Genomic DNA, 14,677 nt, shown 5'->3' with positions numbered 1-14,677 from the left:
ATAGACTATTATCTTTCTATCAAATAACCTAGTCTTATTTTAATAAAGACCTTAGTACTTTATTTGATGTTTTGACTCTTAAAATTCTTATTACGGAAAAAAGAAAGTGCTTCTTTTGCAGTCCTTATTTCTTCCAACATTTTCAAATCTAATCCAGATCCCTGCCTTTCTGAAATTTTAACATAATTTGAGTTACTAGGAAGCAGAACTATCTTGCTCTTGTTTTTGTTTTTAAATTTAGTTGTTTTTTTAAGTTTTGTACATTTGAGACTTTATGTACTTAATCAGTGACCATCAGTCATTTCTGTATTTCAGTGCTTGAGTAACATATACAGTAAGTCAGGGAAGGGAAGTTAAACACAGAAAACAAAGTATGCTTTCATATCTTTTTTTTCAAAGGGGTGAGTAGAAAATTCTCTTTTTGATACAGATTTATCTTAATGATTTTTAGAAGATATTTTATTATAAACTGAGGTTAGAAAACCAAATTACACGAAGATCAGAACAATGCAAAATACTTGAAAACTACATTTAACCAAATGCTGCATAAGCACCTTAGGTTAAGTTCCCATTCACTTTATGTGAATGTATTTATGAGGCAGCAAGAATGGAACCCGTGTTTCTTTGCAACTGGCCTTGTAGCTTGTGTAGCAGGGAAAATATGAATGCCACTTAGAGACTGATTTTCTATTTTGTTTTTTCATCTTATGCTTTGTGTTCTCTTGAATCCCTCAGAGACTCTTCTTGTGCCATAGCAACACCTGCTGGGAGAGTGAAGTTGGAACAGCCTGCCAAAGTTGTTTTCCTGAGTGGATGGCATGGCATGTCCTCCATCTTCCAATAATAAACCTTCCAGAGTTGTAACCCTCCAAGATGCTGTCTCTCCCCATATGGTTCAATAACTAACAATACCATTGTAATAAGATTTTCTGCAAATCTTTCAGAAATAAGCAACGTATATGTGTGTGTGTTTGCATGCACATTTCCCCTTAGAATTTCCAAATGCAAATGCCAGGGTATTGCAACCTCATGTTTGTTTTTGACATGTGCTTTCTTCTGGTTCTATTGCTAGATTTACAAAATATTGTCAATTCTTTTTTGTTTGCATCTCATGACTTATTATAGGTGAGTCAGTAAAAAGTGTGTCACTGCAAAATTTTTAAAAAGGCATTTTTTATTTACAGAGTGTGGGAAGAGAAGTTTTTATGAGTATTCATATCATGGACAAAAATAGTAGGCTTACCATCTGGTATAAGGAAATGTTTAAAAATAAGTGTGTGTTCCATATATAGTTTAACCCAGGAGACTATAAGTAATGCAAGTCTTAGAATATGGGTCCCCATGGACATTCTGTTGTAGAGCCAAATAGCCTCTTCTTTACTGCTAATAGAAGAAAGCTATAGCATGGACAGATTACTCAATACTACCAAATGCTTCTGATACTTTACCTCCCTGTATCATTACTGTGACCAAATTAAAATCTAGGAGAATTGCTAACTTTATAGAAACCAGTTGGGTTTGTGTGGATTTTTTAATTAAAAATTAAAAGTGTTCATATGTGAAAAAGTGAGCTTGAAATTCTTATACTTTATAATTAAGCCTTGGAATCAAGAGGTGATTATTCATCAATAGTTTTCTTACTTTGGTTGCCTAGTAACTGTCATTGGTGCTCCATCAATCACTTAAGAATTTATCAAGCACCTCTGAAATACTTAATTTTTTTTCATCAGAAATACATTAAAATATCACATGGTGTGAGAGCTCCTGGAGAAGTAGATAAAACCTGGGCCGACCTCAGGACATCTGAGCTACATTTGTGAGGGAAGGAGGCATTTTGTTCTGGCATAATTAGGATGAATTGGGTATGCTGTGATTTAGAGACATGGAGAATGAATAAAAGACACAGAATTGAAAAAGACTTAAGGGAACAAGAAACCTAAATTGGGCTTTAATACAGTGGGGAATCATTGGATGGGTATTATGAGGGTAAAGTCATTTCTGGAGAGAATTAAGGAAGAGAATGAGCCAAATACAATAAGAGAAACCAAAGACCTGGCTAAATTGAATAGAGAACTTTTCACAGAAACATTGCAGCTTAAAGTTTGGCAGGTAAGGGACAAAACAAGCAATGGAATTTAGACCTCTATCCTAGAAAACAAGGAACTACTGAAAATATTTGAATGGCGGAATGACACCTTTTACTAAAGACTAATTCAGAAATGGTAAGAACTTTTAAGGAAGAGAAACATTAATGAGATTTTAGTAATTCATTTGTAAGGGGGAAGAAAATCCAGAAGGAAGTGTATCATTCAATATATTTATATTATATTACATTAAATTATATTAACCTCTTGCTCAGAGAAGTGCTGCCTATTTTAAAACAACTACAAAAATATTCTATGTGCTACCTATTCTCTAATTCACCATATTGTCTATCTCCTAACAAAATAGGAATTGTTCCCAATAAGTATCCATTGACAATTTTTATTCGTTTTATGGGAAATGAGCTATAGAATGTTGCTGTCTTTTATCAAACATTTTTTGTTCCCGGTCACAGTCTTTTAAAGGAGGCAAGTATAAACATGTTCATTGATAAGGGAGAAGTCTTTAGAATGTTGGATTTCTTTGTCACCTTGAAAATCTTTTAAGCACATCTTATTAAATATTTAGTAGTTGACACATATTAATTAAGCTTATTAGTTTAAAAAGTATTTTAGTGGCTTGGATTTGAATTAGTTTTAATTGAAGGAAATTCTTGAATTTCCCTTATATAGTCATATGAATATTCCCCAATGGCTACAGACATTACATTCTTATGTTTCATGTATTAAAGCAGTTACTCCTACTTTTAGTTGTGTGTTAATATCAGCTGTGAAGTTTGTATTACATTAGATTAGAATATTTCCAATATTAATGTATAGAGGTTTTAAAATATAGATTACAATTATATTATTCTCACTTATATCGAATATACTTTTTTGAGTGGAAGAGAAATGAGACATGCTGGCAATTTCACTTAACTAATGGCTTATCTTGCTTTTCCACAGTCCATTGTGAGAAGTCATTACTGATGTGCCATCAATAAGTGTTGTAGTTGCAAACCATTTAGTTCTATACATCCATGTAAAATTATTTTGTGATTTTTCAAAACTTCAAATTTTGAATATATCTATGTGCCTGTCTCAGACTTATAAAGCTAATCTGTAATGTGTTAGCAAATATGAGATTGAGGAATGCTGATATGGACACTGAGAAAGCACTCAAGTGTGATAGAATACCTTTATTTTAAAAGTATGTGGTCAGCAATAAGGATGTTAAGTAACCTTGGAGTCTCAATCGATACATCACCAAGGATGAAACTCACATCCGGTCTATAGTAAATTCTAAAAATTCACGTTGTTTTTGAAGCTTACCAACAATACAATACAAAATAAAACAACCAGAGTTGGTTCATTTGAATTAGTTATATCTACAAATTCAGTATTTACTTGAGTCTTAACTTTCTTACTTTCCTTTATATACATCTGGTCAACTTGAGACTTCCTGAAGTCTGACCTCTAGAGGTCACTTTTATAAGCACACATTTTTTGAAGTTTTTTTTTTTAATGTTTCAAATACAGATAATACACCTTACTTTAAAACATACACAGGCGTTATAAACTATTTCTCCCTCAAATTCAAGTATATTAAATTAATGCCATGCCTGTTTTAGGATTCTTGAAAAATGGAAGTCTGATTGTCCATCTGAAGAAAACTCTACTTACAACATAGTTTATTATGATTTTTATTTTAAAAGAAATATATCTTTTGTTTTAAAATCTCTTAGTAAACACACTATAAACAGTTACATGTTTTAAACTAATAAGTCTATAGTAAGCATGTTCTGATGTCTTTGTTTCAGACCACATGATGTTTTCTCATACAGTTCAGATGAACTAACTTTCCCCTGCATTCTTGTGAGTGAGGAAAACAGGCCAGTCATTTTCTTAGTAATGACTAAAGATTAAATTTCATCAGCTTCCTTCCCAATGAGAAATAAAAACATTTGCATGTTCTATATTTGTTTTATTTTGCAGTCTGTGATATAATGGAAATGTTGACCGAAAACCAGTTTGAATTACTTGTCTACATATTTATTGTTTCGAATGAGAAACTTTGGTGTCATATCATGCTTTTCATGTTTCTCTGATTATAGTAGGCTTCCATAGTAACATTTTAGATAACACAAATCAAAATACAATATACATGTATAGTCTGTATGTCATAGACGGTACCTTTGTATTTTTCCCAGGAAGAATTTTTTTCTAGTGAGTACGTTATGGATAAATGTGGATCTCACAGGGTGCAGACATTTCAGTTTTTTCTACTTAGTTTGATGCTTTCACTGGAAACATCATTTCAAGAAAAAATAATTTAGTTGATTAGCAAAAGGATGTAAACAACGTCATGACAAGATTAAATGGCATGTCCTCAGGGTAGCTCTTTCTGTTTTGTTTTGTTTTGCTTTTAATTTACTCCTTATCTATTCACATTTTTAAATGAAAGATGAAAGAAAAGAAAAACTGAAAAGGTCTTTTTTTTAACTCTCAACTTTCTCACACACCCACACACATCTCAGGATATACCGCATCTAAAATCCATACTAACAATATATTTTGCAGAAGATTCTGCTACTTGTATGGACTACTAATTATAGAAGTACTACATTTGATGATTTATCACTTTTGTTTTATAATGTTCATGATTTGTATCTATTATGTGTATTTCTATTATAGTCATAGCTTTCCTGGTCTGTGCCAAGCAGGAAAGCAGGGCACTTTAGTGATACAGTAAAACACTCCGTGCCTTCAGGAACATAGAAGTGGGAGAAATATAAGGCAAAGCCACAAGTATAGGTCAAACAAATATACAATATAATATATGTTCAGGAAGAGTGAGCAACCAACCCAGCCTTAGGGGTAGGCAGTTATCACAAAAATGATAACATTTGAACTGAATCTCAACACATGAGGTAAGCAGGAGCTACTAGAATTCAGCAAGGGTCAGACAAGCTGAACATAGAAAAGAAGTGCTTGTTCAAGGGCACTGAGGTTCACCAATCAGTGAAACTGCAAGAGAATGAGTGTTATAGGAGTGAGCGTTTCTCAGACTCTGTTGTACAGAATGCCATGTCCATGTGATACATTTGTGTTATTAAAAAATGGAGTTTTTATCAAATGAGCTTTGGAAAATTGGTTGTGTTAACATTTTAGAGTTCTCCAAGCTTCTTGGAACCTATGATATGCTAATATGCATTGCCCATACTGTAGAAGAGTGAAAGATGAAGGGAAATATAAAAGAAAGTAAAATTCAATAATCCCACACTCAGAGAGAGCCACTGTTAGTGTTTTGGTATAGTTCCTCCTGGGTTTTCTTTTCCTCTAGATTTTTCCTGTAAAATCCTCCTATTCTTCCCTGAATCAGTACACAATTGCCTCCCTGTCTTAATTTGCCCATTCAGTGTAACATATTTTACTGAGTTCTTATTATGTATGAAAGAGAGTGCTGGATACTAACAATATACAGATATATTTTCTTCCTTTCAAGAAGCTCCTTGCTAACATTCACCAGCATATGTCTTTTTTATATAAAAATTTGATACTGCTGTTTATAGTGCTCAGTAACATCTTTTAGTCAATCATAGTGGTTATAGCTATTCATACTATTCACTAGAATGCTTTTCCTTAGCAGTCTCAGCATCTTTATCAATAAATGTAGATGTATTACATCATCATCTAAAAGGCTGACTCATATTTTATAATGCGACTCTACCACATTATATGGTTAATGGATCCGTCAAGCTGTTTTCAATCTTTTTTAAAAAAATATTAAAACAGTATTATGATGAGCACTCTCAATGAGTATTGATTGTAGTTTTCATAGTGACATGAACAAAATTGTATTTAAAATGATAAAACTTATAGCAGTATAGCAGGAAGCCTGGAAGAATTAGATTGGTGACAGAGACCACTTATTGTAGTGTCACAAGAAGAGAAAATGATGAATTCTACTGAGAAGTCTACCTATAGCCATGAAAAGAAGTAGGCAGATATGAGGGACATTTTTGATAGAGGAAACGATGCAGTTGATTGGAAGTGGTGAGCAAGAGGAAATGGTAAAACATAACTCTGTGGCTTTTAGTTAGCAGATGAGATGTGTTGATAACTATCAACTAAGACAAGAAATAGATAGTTCTTAGTTTGGGGATTTGAAAGACTTCGGGATAAAGAAGTAGGCTGTAATCATAGACTGAATACTTTGGAATAAAGTTAAAATTTGTATTATCAACATATGAAAGAGAAATTCATGAGAAAGAAATGAGCTCTCCTAACAGGAAAATTTATAGTAATAATTAAGAGAGTTGACTGCAGAAATCTAAAGAATGGAAAATTTGATGTGGAGAGAGAGGGGCAAGCCTATCAAAAGTATGGGAAGTTGTAAGGTCTTCATGGCCAAGAAAGTTGCAAAGAAAGGTTAACTCTGACTTCAGGATTTAAAAGTGTCATGGAAAAGATGGAAACTATATTTTAGTTGGGTGTTGCTGTTTAGCAAAAAGTGGGCTAATTTAAAGTCTATTTTTAAGACATCTAGATTAAAATGGAGTCTTACATTTACATAATTTTGATTGTGTAGGGAGGAAAGTTCACCTAAATATGTAGCATAAATAAATTTATAAAGGGAGTTTTTGAACTATGTAGCATGATAAACAAGTTATATAGCTAGTCCATAATGTAATTTGTATTAGAATAGCCTAATGTCATAAGGTCTCTGAATATTCATCTTATTCAGGAAATACAGTCATTTAGCACCACTTCTTTCCTTATTGTTTTACTATTTGTTTTTAGGGTAGAATATTAATAACCTTGAATTCATAAAGTACAGATTCTTAGTTTCAAAAATGAAAAAATTATTACTCTGTCATTAAGGTTGGCCAAGATCATGTGTTTTGTTTTTGGAAGAGATGAGCCGGGAAGATTGCAAATAGTTACACTCCACTGAGTAATCTCTTAATTATAATTTATTTTATCTCACATAGATTTATCAGAATTTGGGTATATGTTTGGATAGATGTATTTTATAAGTAGTTTTGACTTATACATATGAAGTATTCTAATATAGATAAAGGTATTTAAGATAAATATAGATCTGTAAGATATAAGATAAGGTAATTTGCAAAGGGTGTGTCATTTACCCTTTTACATCTCTACCTTGGCTCTTTTTATTGTCCCTGAGATAGTGACTAAGAGATGGACAGGGAAATTTGGTCCATTTTTTCCCTAGGAGCACAGCAGCCATGAGCAGGAGTGGGGTCCAGTGCTAACTCAAGTTATTCATTCCAGACACCAAAGTTGACTGGAGGCTGCTGCAGGGGTCATGTCTCAGCATTGGCCACCTGCTCTAAATTAGCCTCAATTTAAATTTTGATCAAATCAAAGTGTTTATCCTCTCTTATTCTCAGTGTTCTCATTTTTTGAATTTTAATATTAAATATTTGAGCCTTAGTATTAGCAAGGAAATGAAAATGTCTGACCTCTATACCTGGCGCATAGTAGGAGCACAATTAACGTTAAGTGCAGAGATAATTGCTGTTTTTCTGTGTGCTTTCTCATGGACAGCAAATACATATTACATCTTCTTCCCCATCTTGTTAGAAGATGCCGCTTAGAATTTCATCATTCTCTTGTGGTTCATTTCAAAAAGGACAAATTATTTAACTATGTCATTTAATTTTTTAATATTTACAGAAGCTAATTAATCAAATTATTGATCATGTAAGTTTTTAAAATGTATCCATTTTAAAATATAGTTTAATGTCAAATTCTAGAATGTATGTATTTACTTCAAGAAAGTGAATTAATATTTCATAATTTTTTCTAATATCTAAGACGTGTGCATTATTCAAGTGGCTTTTTTAAAAATAAGAAGTCAATGAAGGAATTAAATGGAAAAAAAAAAGACCTGAAGATACTTAAATAGGAAGATAATTAACTTTCTTATCACTTTGGACTCAAATTTATTTTCCTCTATGTGTAATAAGAGTGATAATATTTTCAGTGTTAAGCCGACAAATAATTTAAAAATTATGTTTGCTTTTGTTCCCGGAACAAAACTGGAACACAGTAAAGCTAGAAGGAAGAATAAAACCTTTCCCTTTTTATCCGTATCTGCAGTAATACCTCCAAAGGAAGGTATAATATTTATCAGAAAGATAATAAGGAATAAGGATACCCTATATTTCTGGGTATCCTTATTCTAGCATTCTAAGTTAGCAATTTTTGATAGACATTTTAATTGCCTAAATACAATGGATTTCATATAGATTTGTATGAGAAATAAAAGTCTTCAGTGGAACCGGTGATATTGTAAAACAACACATTGGATAGTATTTGCCTCTTACTGATTCATACTTTTCCCTAAACCCTAACATAAATATACTCCAGCACAGTATTTCTCCAGTAAAATGATTGTCTCATAAATATCTTCGGTAAACAGAAATTAGCTTTGCTTGAAAAAATTACAATTATTTTATGGGTGAAATAGGTTTTTGAAATTTCACTGAAAATTAATTCCACAGAAATAAGGGCAAATTATGAAAAACTAATTAAAAATATCTCAAAATGTCTTAAAAGGAAATTATCTGATATTAAAATGTTAAAAACTATTAAAACTACAAAAAAGAAGAATATAGTGGATTGTCCGACTGTGGCATTGCCAGTCTGTTGTTGCATTCCATTTCCATCAGGGAGGAAACAAACCATAAACTTTAGCAATTTGGCAACGGTCTCTACACCAGAGTCAAAACTTGTGATATTCTATCAGAGGTTCACATTTTCCTTTTCCTATTACTTGCGTTCACTGTGCCTGCTCAGTCCCTTATCCCTTTCTTAGGGATAGGAAACAAGACTGAAAAGCTGAATCCTACCCTCAGCCAGCAGGACCACTCTTCTGTGAAATGCAGATGTTAAAAACCCAGCTAATGGTTGATAATGACAAGTCATTTAGTAGATCGTTCTTATGTTGACTGTTCATGTTCCAATTTAATGGTTTATTTTGCTATTGTTTAAAGACCTCATTTGTGAGAGTTGTAGGAAAACAATTCAGAATTCTTTTAAGTGAGACTATATGCCACTTACTCCCAAGGTCTCTTATTATTTTTGTCATCTGAATTGTCACCCTTCTTCAACCAGCAGAAATTGTTTCCTTATGATTTTCTGTGTTTGGATATGCTTTACCAGTTTATACTAACCTTGAAAAATTTTCTTTTTCCCATTTCAAGTTCCACCCAATCTGACTGTTCCACAGGAAAAATCACCTCTGGTCACCAGAGAAGGGGACACAATAGAACTGCAGTGTCAAGTAACTGGAAAACCTAAACCCATCATCCTCTGGTCTAGAGCGGATAAGGAAGTTGCCATGCCTGATGGGTCAATGCAGATGGAGAGTTACGATGGAACGCTGAGGATTGTGAATGTCTCTAGAGAGATGTCAGGAATGTACAGATGCCAGACCAGCCAGTACAATGGATTTAACGTGAAACCAAGAGAAGCCTTGGTGCAGCTCATCGTGCAATGTAAGTTTTTAGTTTTTTTTTTTTTTTTTTTTTTTTTTGGTCTGTTTCTACTGAGGACAAAAGGGAAAAAAAAGGATGTGATTATTCAGCTAGAAGAAATGAGCTGAATTTTGGTATTGGATTAGGATAAAATATTTCCATATTGTCACTACCCAATTTAAACTATAGTTTTCCTCTAAATCTGCCTGTTGGTTGAGTTCATAGTAATAGAAGAGTATCAGTGTACGTGTGATGATTAAGATGGTGTTGTGTGGTTGGTTAATGTTAAAACGTTAACAAATCTAATGGTGAAAAACCGGCTTTGTGCAATGAAGCAAAGTGGAAGTTGCAAGTAATTGCTAGTTCATATTATAATACTCTGTTGTCTTCACAGTTCTTTCTACTTCAGGCTATTGCCTGCCCTTTGCCCAAGTTATCCACCTACTCTAAAGCACCCCTCTGCTTAAATTGTGGAAACCTCATCATTAAACTGCTATGTTTGCATTTCTGAAGCTGTAAGAGTAGATTACACAATTTTCTAGTCATGTTGAGATAATTCACATATTAGGTACGGAATTTTTGCTTGATTTTCATAACATAATTGTTACTGTGAGAGTTAAATATGATAGATATTTAACTATTTTCATTGAAATTACTGTTACAGTTCTAACTGTAGTTATTGTGTGCTTTGAATTTGCTTTTAGTATTAAAAGTACCTAAGTTCATAAAGGTAAGAAAAAGTTTAATGATGTCCCTGACGTTGGGATATTAGAGGACGCCCTGGTAATTTGGATGGCAGAAGGTACAAATAGAGTCAAAAGAGAAGAAGCAAACTAAACAGAATCTTTTCAAACTCCAGTAGTGCTGGTTTAAATTTTAATTGTTAAATACCTGGTGGCAAAGTCTTTAAGAATATGAATGAATTAGATGAAACTATACACTTCAGTAAGAAATGATGTTGTTTTCTATCTATGGCTCTGTAAGTCAGAAAATGGAAAATAGAATTTAGATACAAAACAGGTGAACATACGGGAAGAGAAACAAAAATAATATAAAAACAGGGAGGGGGACAAAACATAAGAGACTCTTAAATGTAGAGAACAAACAGAGTTGCTGGAGGGGGTTGTGGGAGGGGGATGGGCTAAATGGTTAAGGGGCTTAAGGAATCTACTCATGAAATCATTGTTGTACCATGTGCTAACTAACTTGGATGTAAATTATAAAAAGTAAATTATAGAAAATAAAAAAAAAAAAAAAAAGAATCTAGTCCAAAAATGTCTCTTTTTATATTAGAGTTAAAGATGTTAGCAGATTGGATTAACTGACTTTAAATTTGAAAGAATAGTTGAGATATGGTAGGATTATGTTTGGGACTGATAAATTCATTTATGTCTGAGGGATATGAGTTAGGTCTGGAGGAGCAAAATTCTGGGTGCTGTTTACCCATTCCCTGTCCATTCTGTAGAAACTCAGGTTCTAGTATGTTGTTTGTCCTATAAATATGCAAACTGATACTTGTCAAATACCTTGGTTGATTTCCAGTTGATTACTACTGTGTGTGTGTGTGTGTGTGTGTGTTCTTTTCCCCCAAATAATGATGAATTTAGATAGCAAGGTTTATTCAGCAGTTTAATATTGCTTTTTCCTCACTGGTCTTTGTACTTACGGCAAGCTCATGGGTAGGAGGTTCATGTGAAAATAGTTTCCAGAAAGAAAAAGAGAAAAGAATAATAAAAAAAAGAGAAACCTCTCCTTTATTCTCCTCTATTCGAAGGAAGGAAGGAAGGAAGGAAGGAAGGAAGGAAGGAAGGAAGGAAGGAAGGAAGGAAGGAAGGAGAGAGAGAAAGAAAGGAGAGAGAGAGAGAGAGAGAGAAAGAAAGAAAGAAAGAAAGAAAGAAAGAAAGAAAGAAAGAAAGAAAGAAAGAAAGAAAGAAAGAAAAGAAAGAAAGAAAGAAAGAAAGAAAAAAGAGAGAGAGAGAGAAGGAAGGAAGGAAGGAAGGCAGGCAGGAAAGAGAAGGAAGGAAAGAAGGAAAGAAAGAAAAAGATACTTTTAAGTGACCATAGAGGAGGAAACTGCAGTTTGGAATACTTCATTTTTGTAGGTAATCACAGAATTCTGTGCTTCCTCTAGAGTTGGGCATAAAGCTTCAGTGTTCGTAAAGCTACTGGGGCAACTAATGTCACTTTGCTCACACCTCTCTGGGGAAGCTGTGATACAAATAAAAGCCAGGGGACCCTCTGATTCTAAGGAATTTTGAATTAAAGTTTCAAGGACCAGGATCTCCAATCTCCATAGAATATACTAACCTTCAGAATTCTATTGGCAAACTTGTTTTTCTTTTCTTTGCTTCTTAAAAAAGTCCCATAGGAAACATTAAGTTCAGCACAAGGTTTGAAAATTCAATCTTGTAATAGTGGATGAAAATAAATACTGGCATGGTTGTCTCTAGTGTCACAGGATGTAATTGACTAAAAGACATCAATAGACGTAGGCACAGTCTAGTTTATTTAATGTAAATAAAAAGATCCACATCCCAAAGTGACTTCACAGAGCAGGGGATAGCATCTAACAGCACTTCCTCTCAGAGGCAGGTGTCCCTGGCCTCCTGGAAAAGCAGCTGGATCCCAGAAGTCTTGCCAGTTTCAGGTGAGGATGCCATCGTATCTTTCAAGTAGCTCCCTGTCATGTATTCCCACTTTTTGTGAAGAATCTGATTCTGTGTCGAAGCATTTGCCAAGTACAAATAACTGGTAACAACTCCAAATGATTCCTGAGTAAATCAAATGTTGATCTTCCATCCACATAATACCTGCTAGCAAGTCCAACCTGTATGCCTACCTAAGGCTTATTCCTGCAAAACTAATGACAAAAGAATTCTGATACTTTTTAAATGATAAACATTCTAGCTTTTATGGTGTTTCTTAAGAACATGAAAATAATATGGTGTTTGTGCTACACTTGCAATCATGCTACTTGTAAGAAATATCCATGTGAATATGAAATACCAAGTTATTTCATATACATGTGCACACACATATACATACATATATGTGCATGTGTTTATATTCTCTTCAGTAGTTATATCACTGAAGCAAACAAGCTTTTCTTTATATATGTTGTATGTTCTCAGCATAATGTATTTTGCACTATAGCTATTCGTTAAATATGTGTGGTAAATGTAAGTTATGGTAACAAGTGGAATAATATATATATGTGTATATATATAACAAATATGATTATATATTATATATAACAAATATATAATAGTATTATATAATTATATAACATTTGGAATTATGTATATATATATATATTTTTTTTTTTTTTTGCATACTCCTTGATTCCTACATGACTGGTTTTTATTATTTAGGTTTCAGGAGTATGTAAAACTTGTTGCATACAGTTTGAGACCTGAAAGTGTTCAAGTATATGAAGAAGATATCAAATTAGTCTAACATTAATAAAACACCTCTTTTAGAACTGCTTTTCACTAAAGTCCTAGCTGAGTCTCCCCTCTTTAGAAAGCCTCTTGGTACTGGAGAAGGGCCCTCCTTAGGAGTCTTATGGGCATGTGTTTTGTCTGCACAAGACAATTTAGAACTTCAAACTAAGATATTGTTTTGAACATTAGATAATATACTTCTTTCAAAATTAGTGGTTATTATATCATCATTTCCTTCCTCAAAACTCACTTGACAATTTGGCAGATTGTTGATTACTGAACCATTTCTAGAGCCTCAACACTAGGGAAAAATTTATCGCTTTTTAAAACTTTGCTTGGTAAGAAATGATTACTTTCAACTTCTTACTAGGAAACTTTGTAGACACCACAAGAATGCAGGTGAGAAAAGCTTTTAAGTTTACTAAGGATATAATATTTTAAGCATCCATTTTTCATATTTTAGGATTAAGAATTATTGCATAGAATTTAGCACTTATTATACAGTTCTTTTATTTGAATTAAATGGCTATATTTTTGTTGTTTGTAGCAGCTATTAGAAACATTAATCAACTGAACCCTAAGGTAATGTTAATATTATAAAAACATTAATATTTATGCTGTTTTCTCTGATCCTACCTTTCCTGTCCCCCAGATAGTTAAGATCTTCTCTTTGAAAAGAAAAAGCAATATTCTTATAAGATGGTATACAATTTAAACTGTACAAAATAAAACTCGAATTTCTACTTCAAGTCACTATGTCATCTAAATATATCTTACTTCATTTCCCAGTGGATTTAATGAGGAATTATAATGGAGCTGCCTTGCAAACAGATGTGTTTAAACATTTTATTCTTATATTACTCCTGAATATTTGAAAGTTTCACTTCCCAAGTGGATATGTTATTCTGCAGAACATCTTTAGGATGAAATTATGTTATCTGCACTGCCCCTGCTATCCCAGGCAATCAATTGCTGTTACTTGTTTTCTCCCTCTTCCAGAGAGGGTAGCAGGGTAGATGACTATCTAAGGGAGAGAGAGCGAGCGCACAAGCAGGGGAGGAGCATGACAGAGGATCTGAAGCAGGCTCTGTTCTTACAGCAGAAAGCCTGATGCGGGGCTCAAACCCATGTGCCATGAGATCATGACCTGAACTGAAGTAGGATTCCCAAATGACTGAGCCACACAGATCCCCGGAACTCTCTTTCAAAAGAGCTTGTCAGTGGAGAACACAGATTGTTCTTTATTGAACAGTCAAGTACAGATTATCTGGGAAGAGGATAGGTTTATTTAGTACCCAGATCGTATAAAGAAACTATGTGTGTCATTTGTTTCCTTGTTGCTATCTTAATGTAGATACAAGCATAGTTTAATATTCAGAAAGCCTTATCCATTAAAAGTTTTGTTTTCAGTGTCTGTATAAAGCAGTGGAATCAGCGCAACCAGCCACTTTCAGCAGAATGATTAAAAGTAGTCCAACTTAACCAGTCAGTCTTATGTTTCCTGATATTGTCAAGTTAAGTACTTAGGCCCACCCCTGTCGTGCATTAAAAAAATTTTAAGTGCAAATTACAGCATATCCGTAATACTGAAAAAATATTTTTCCCTGAAATCCTTTAGATCTATTATTAAATTAAATGTGCTTTG

The 14,677-nt window shown here is 33.4% G+C and overlaps 1 protein-coding gene across 1 annotated transcript in view; it reads left to right on the top strand.

Annotated features, from left to right (window-relative positions):
* Positions 1–14,677, top strand: part of MDGA2 (MAM domain containing glycosylphosphatidylinositol anchor 2) — a gene marked incomplete at its 5' end in the record, with an annotated part of 465,609 nt that overhangs the window by 270,617 nt on the left and 180,315 nt on the right. Inside the window, one exon of the mRNA XM_039218217.1 lies at positions 9,317–9,610. Within this exon, the coding sequence (XP_039074148.1) occupies positions 9,317–9,610 (294 nt within the window). The remainder of the gene's footprint in view (positions 1–9,316; positions 9,611–14,677) is intronic.

The sequence above is a fragment of the Hyaena hyaena genome, unplaced genomic scaffold, assembly GCF_003009895.1.
Source record: "Hyaena hyaena isolate Hyena2069 unplaced genomic scaffold, ASM300989v1 scaffold_743, whole genome shotgun sequence".
Taxonomy (NCBI): domain Eukaryota; kingdom Metazoa; phylum Chordata; class Mammalia; order Carnivora; family Hyaenidae; genus Hyaena; species Hyaena hyaena.
This window is presented reverse-complemented; position numbering and strand designations above follow the sequence as displayed.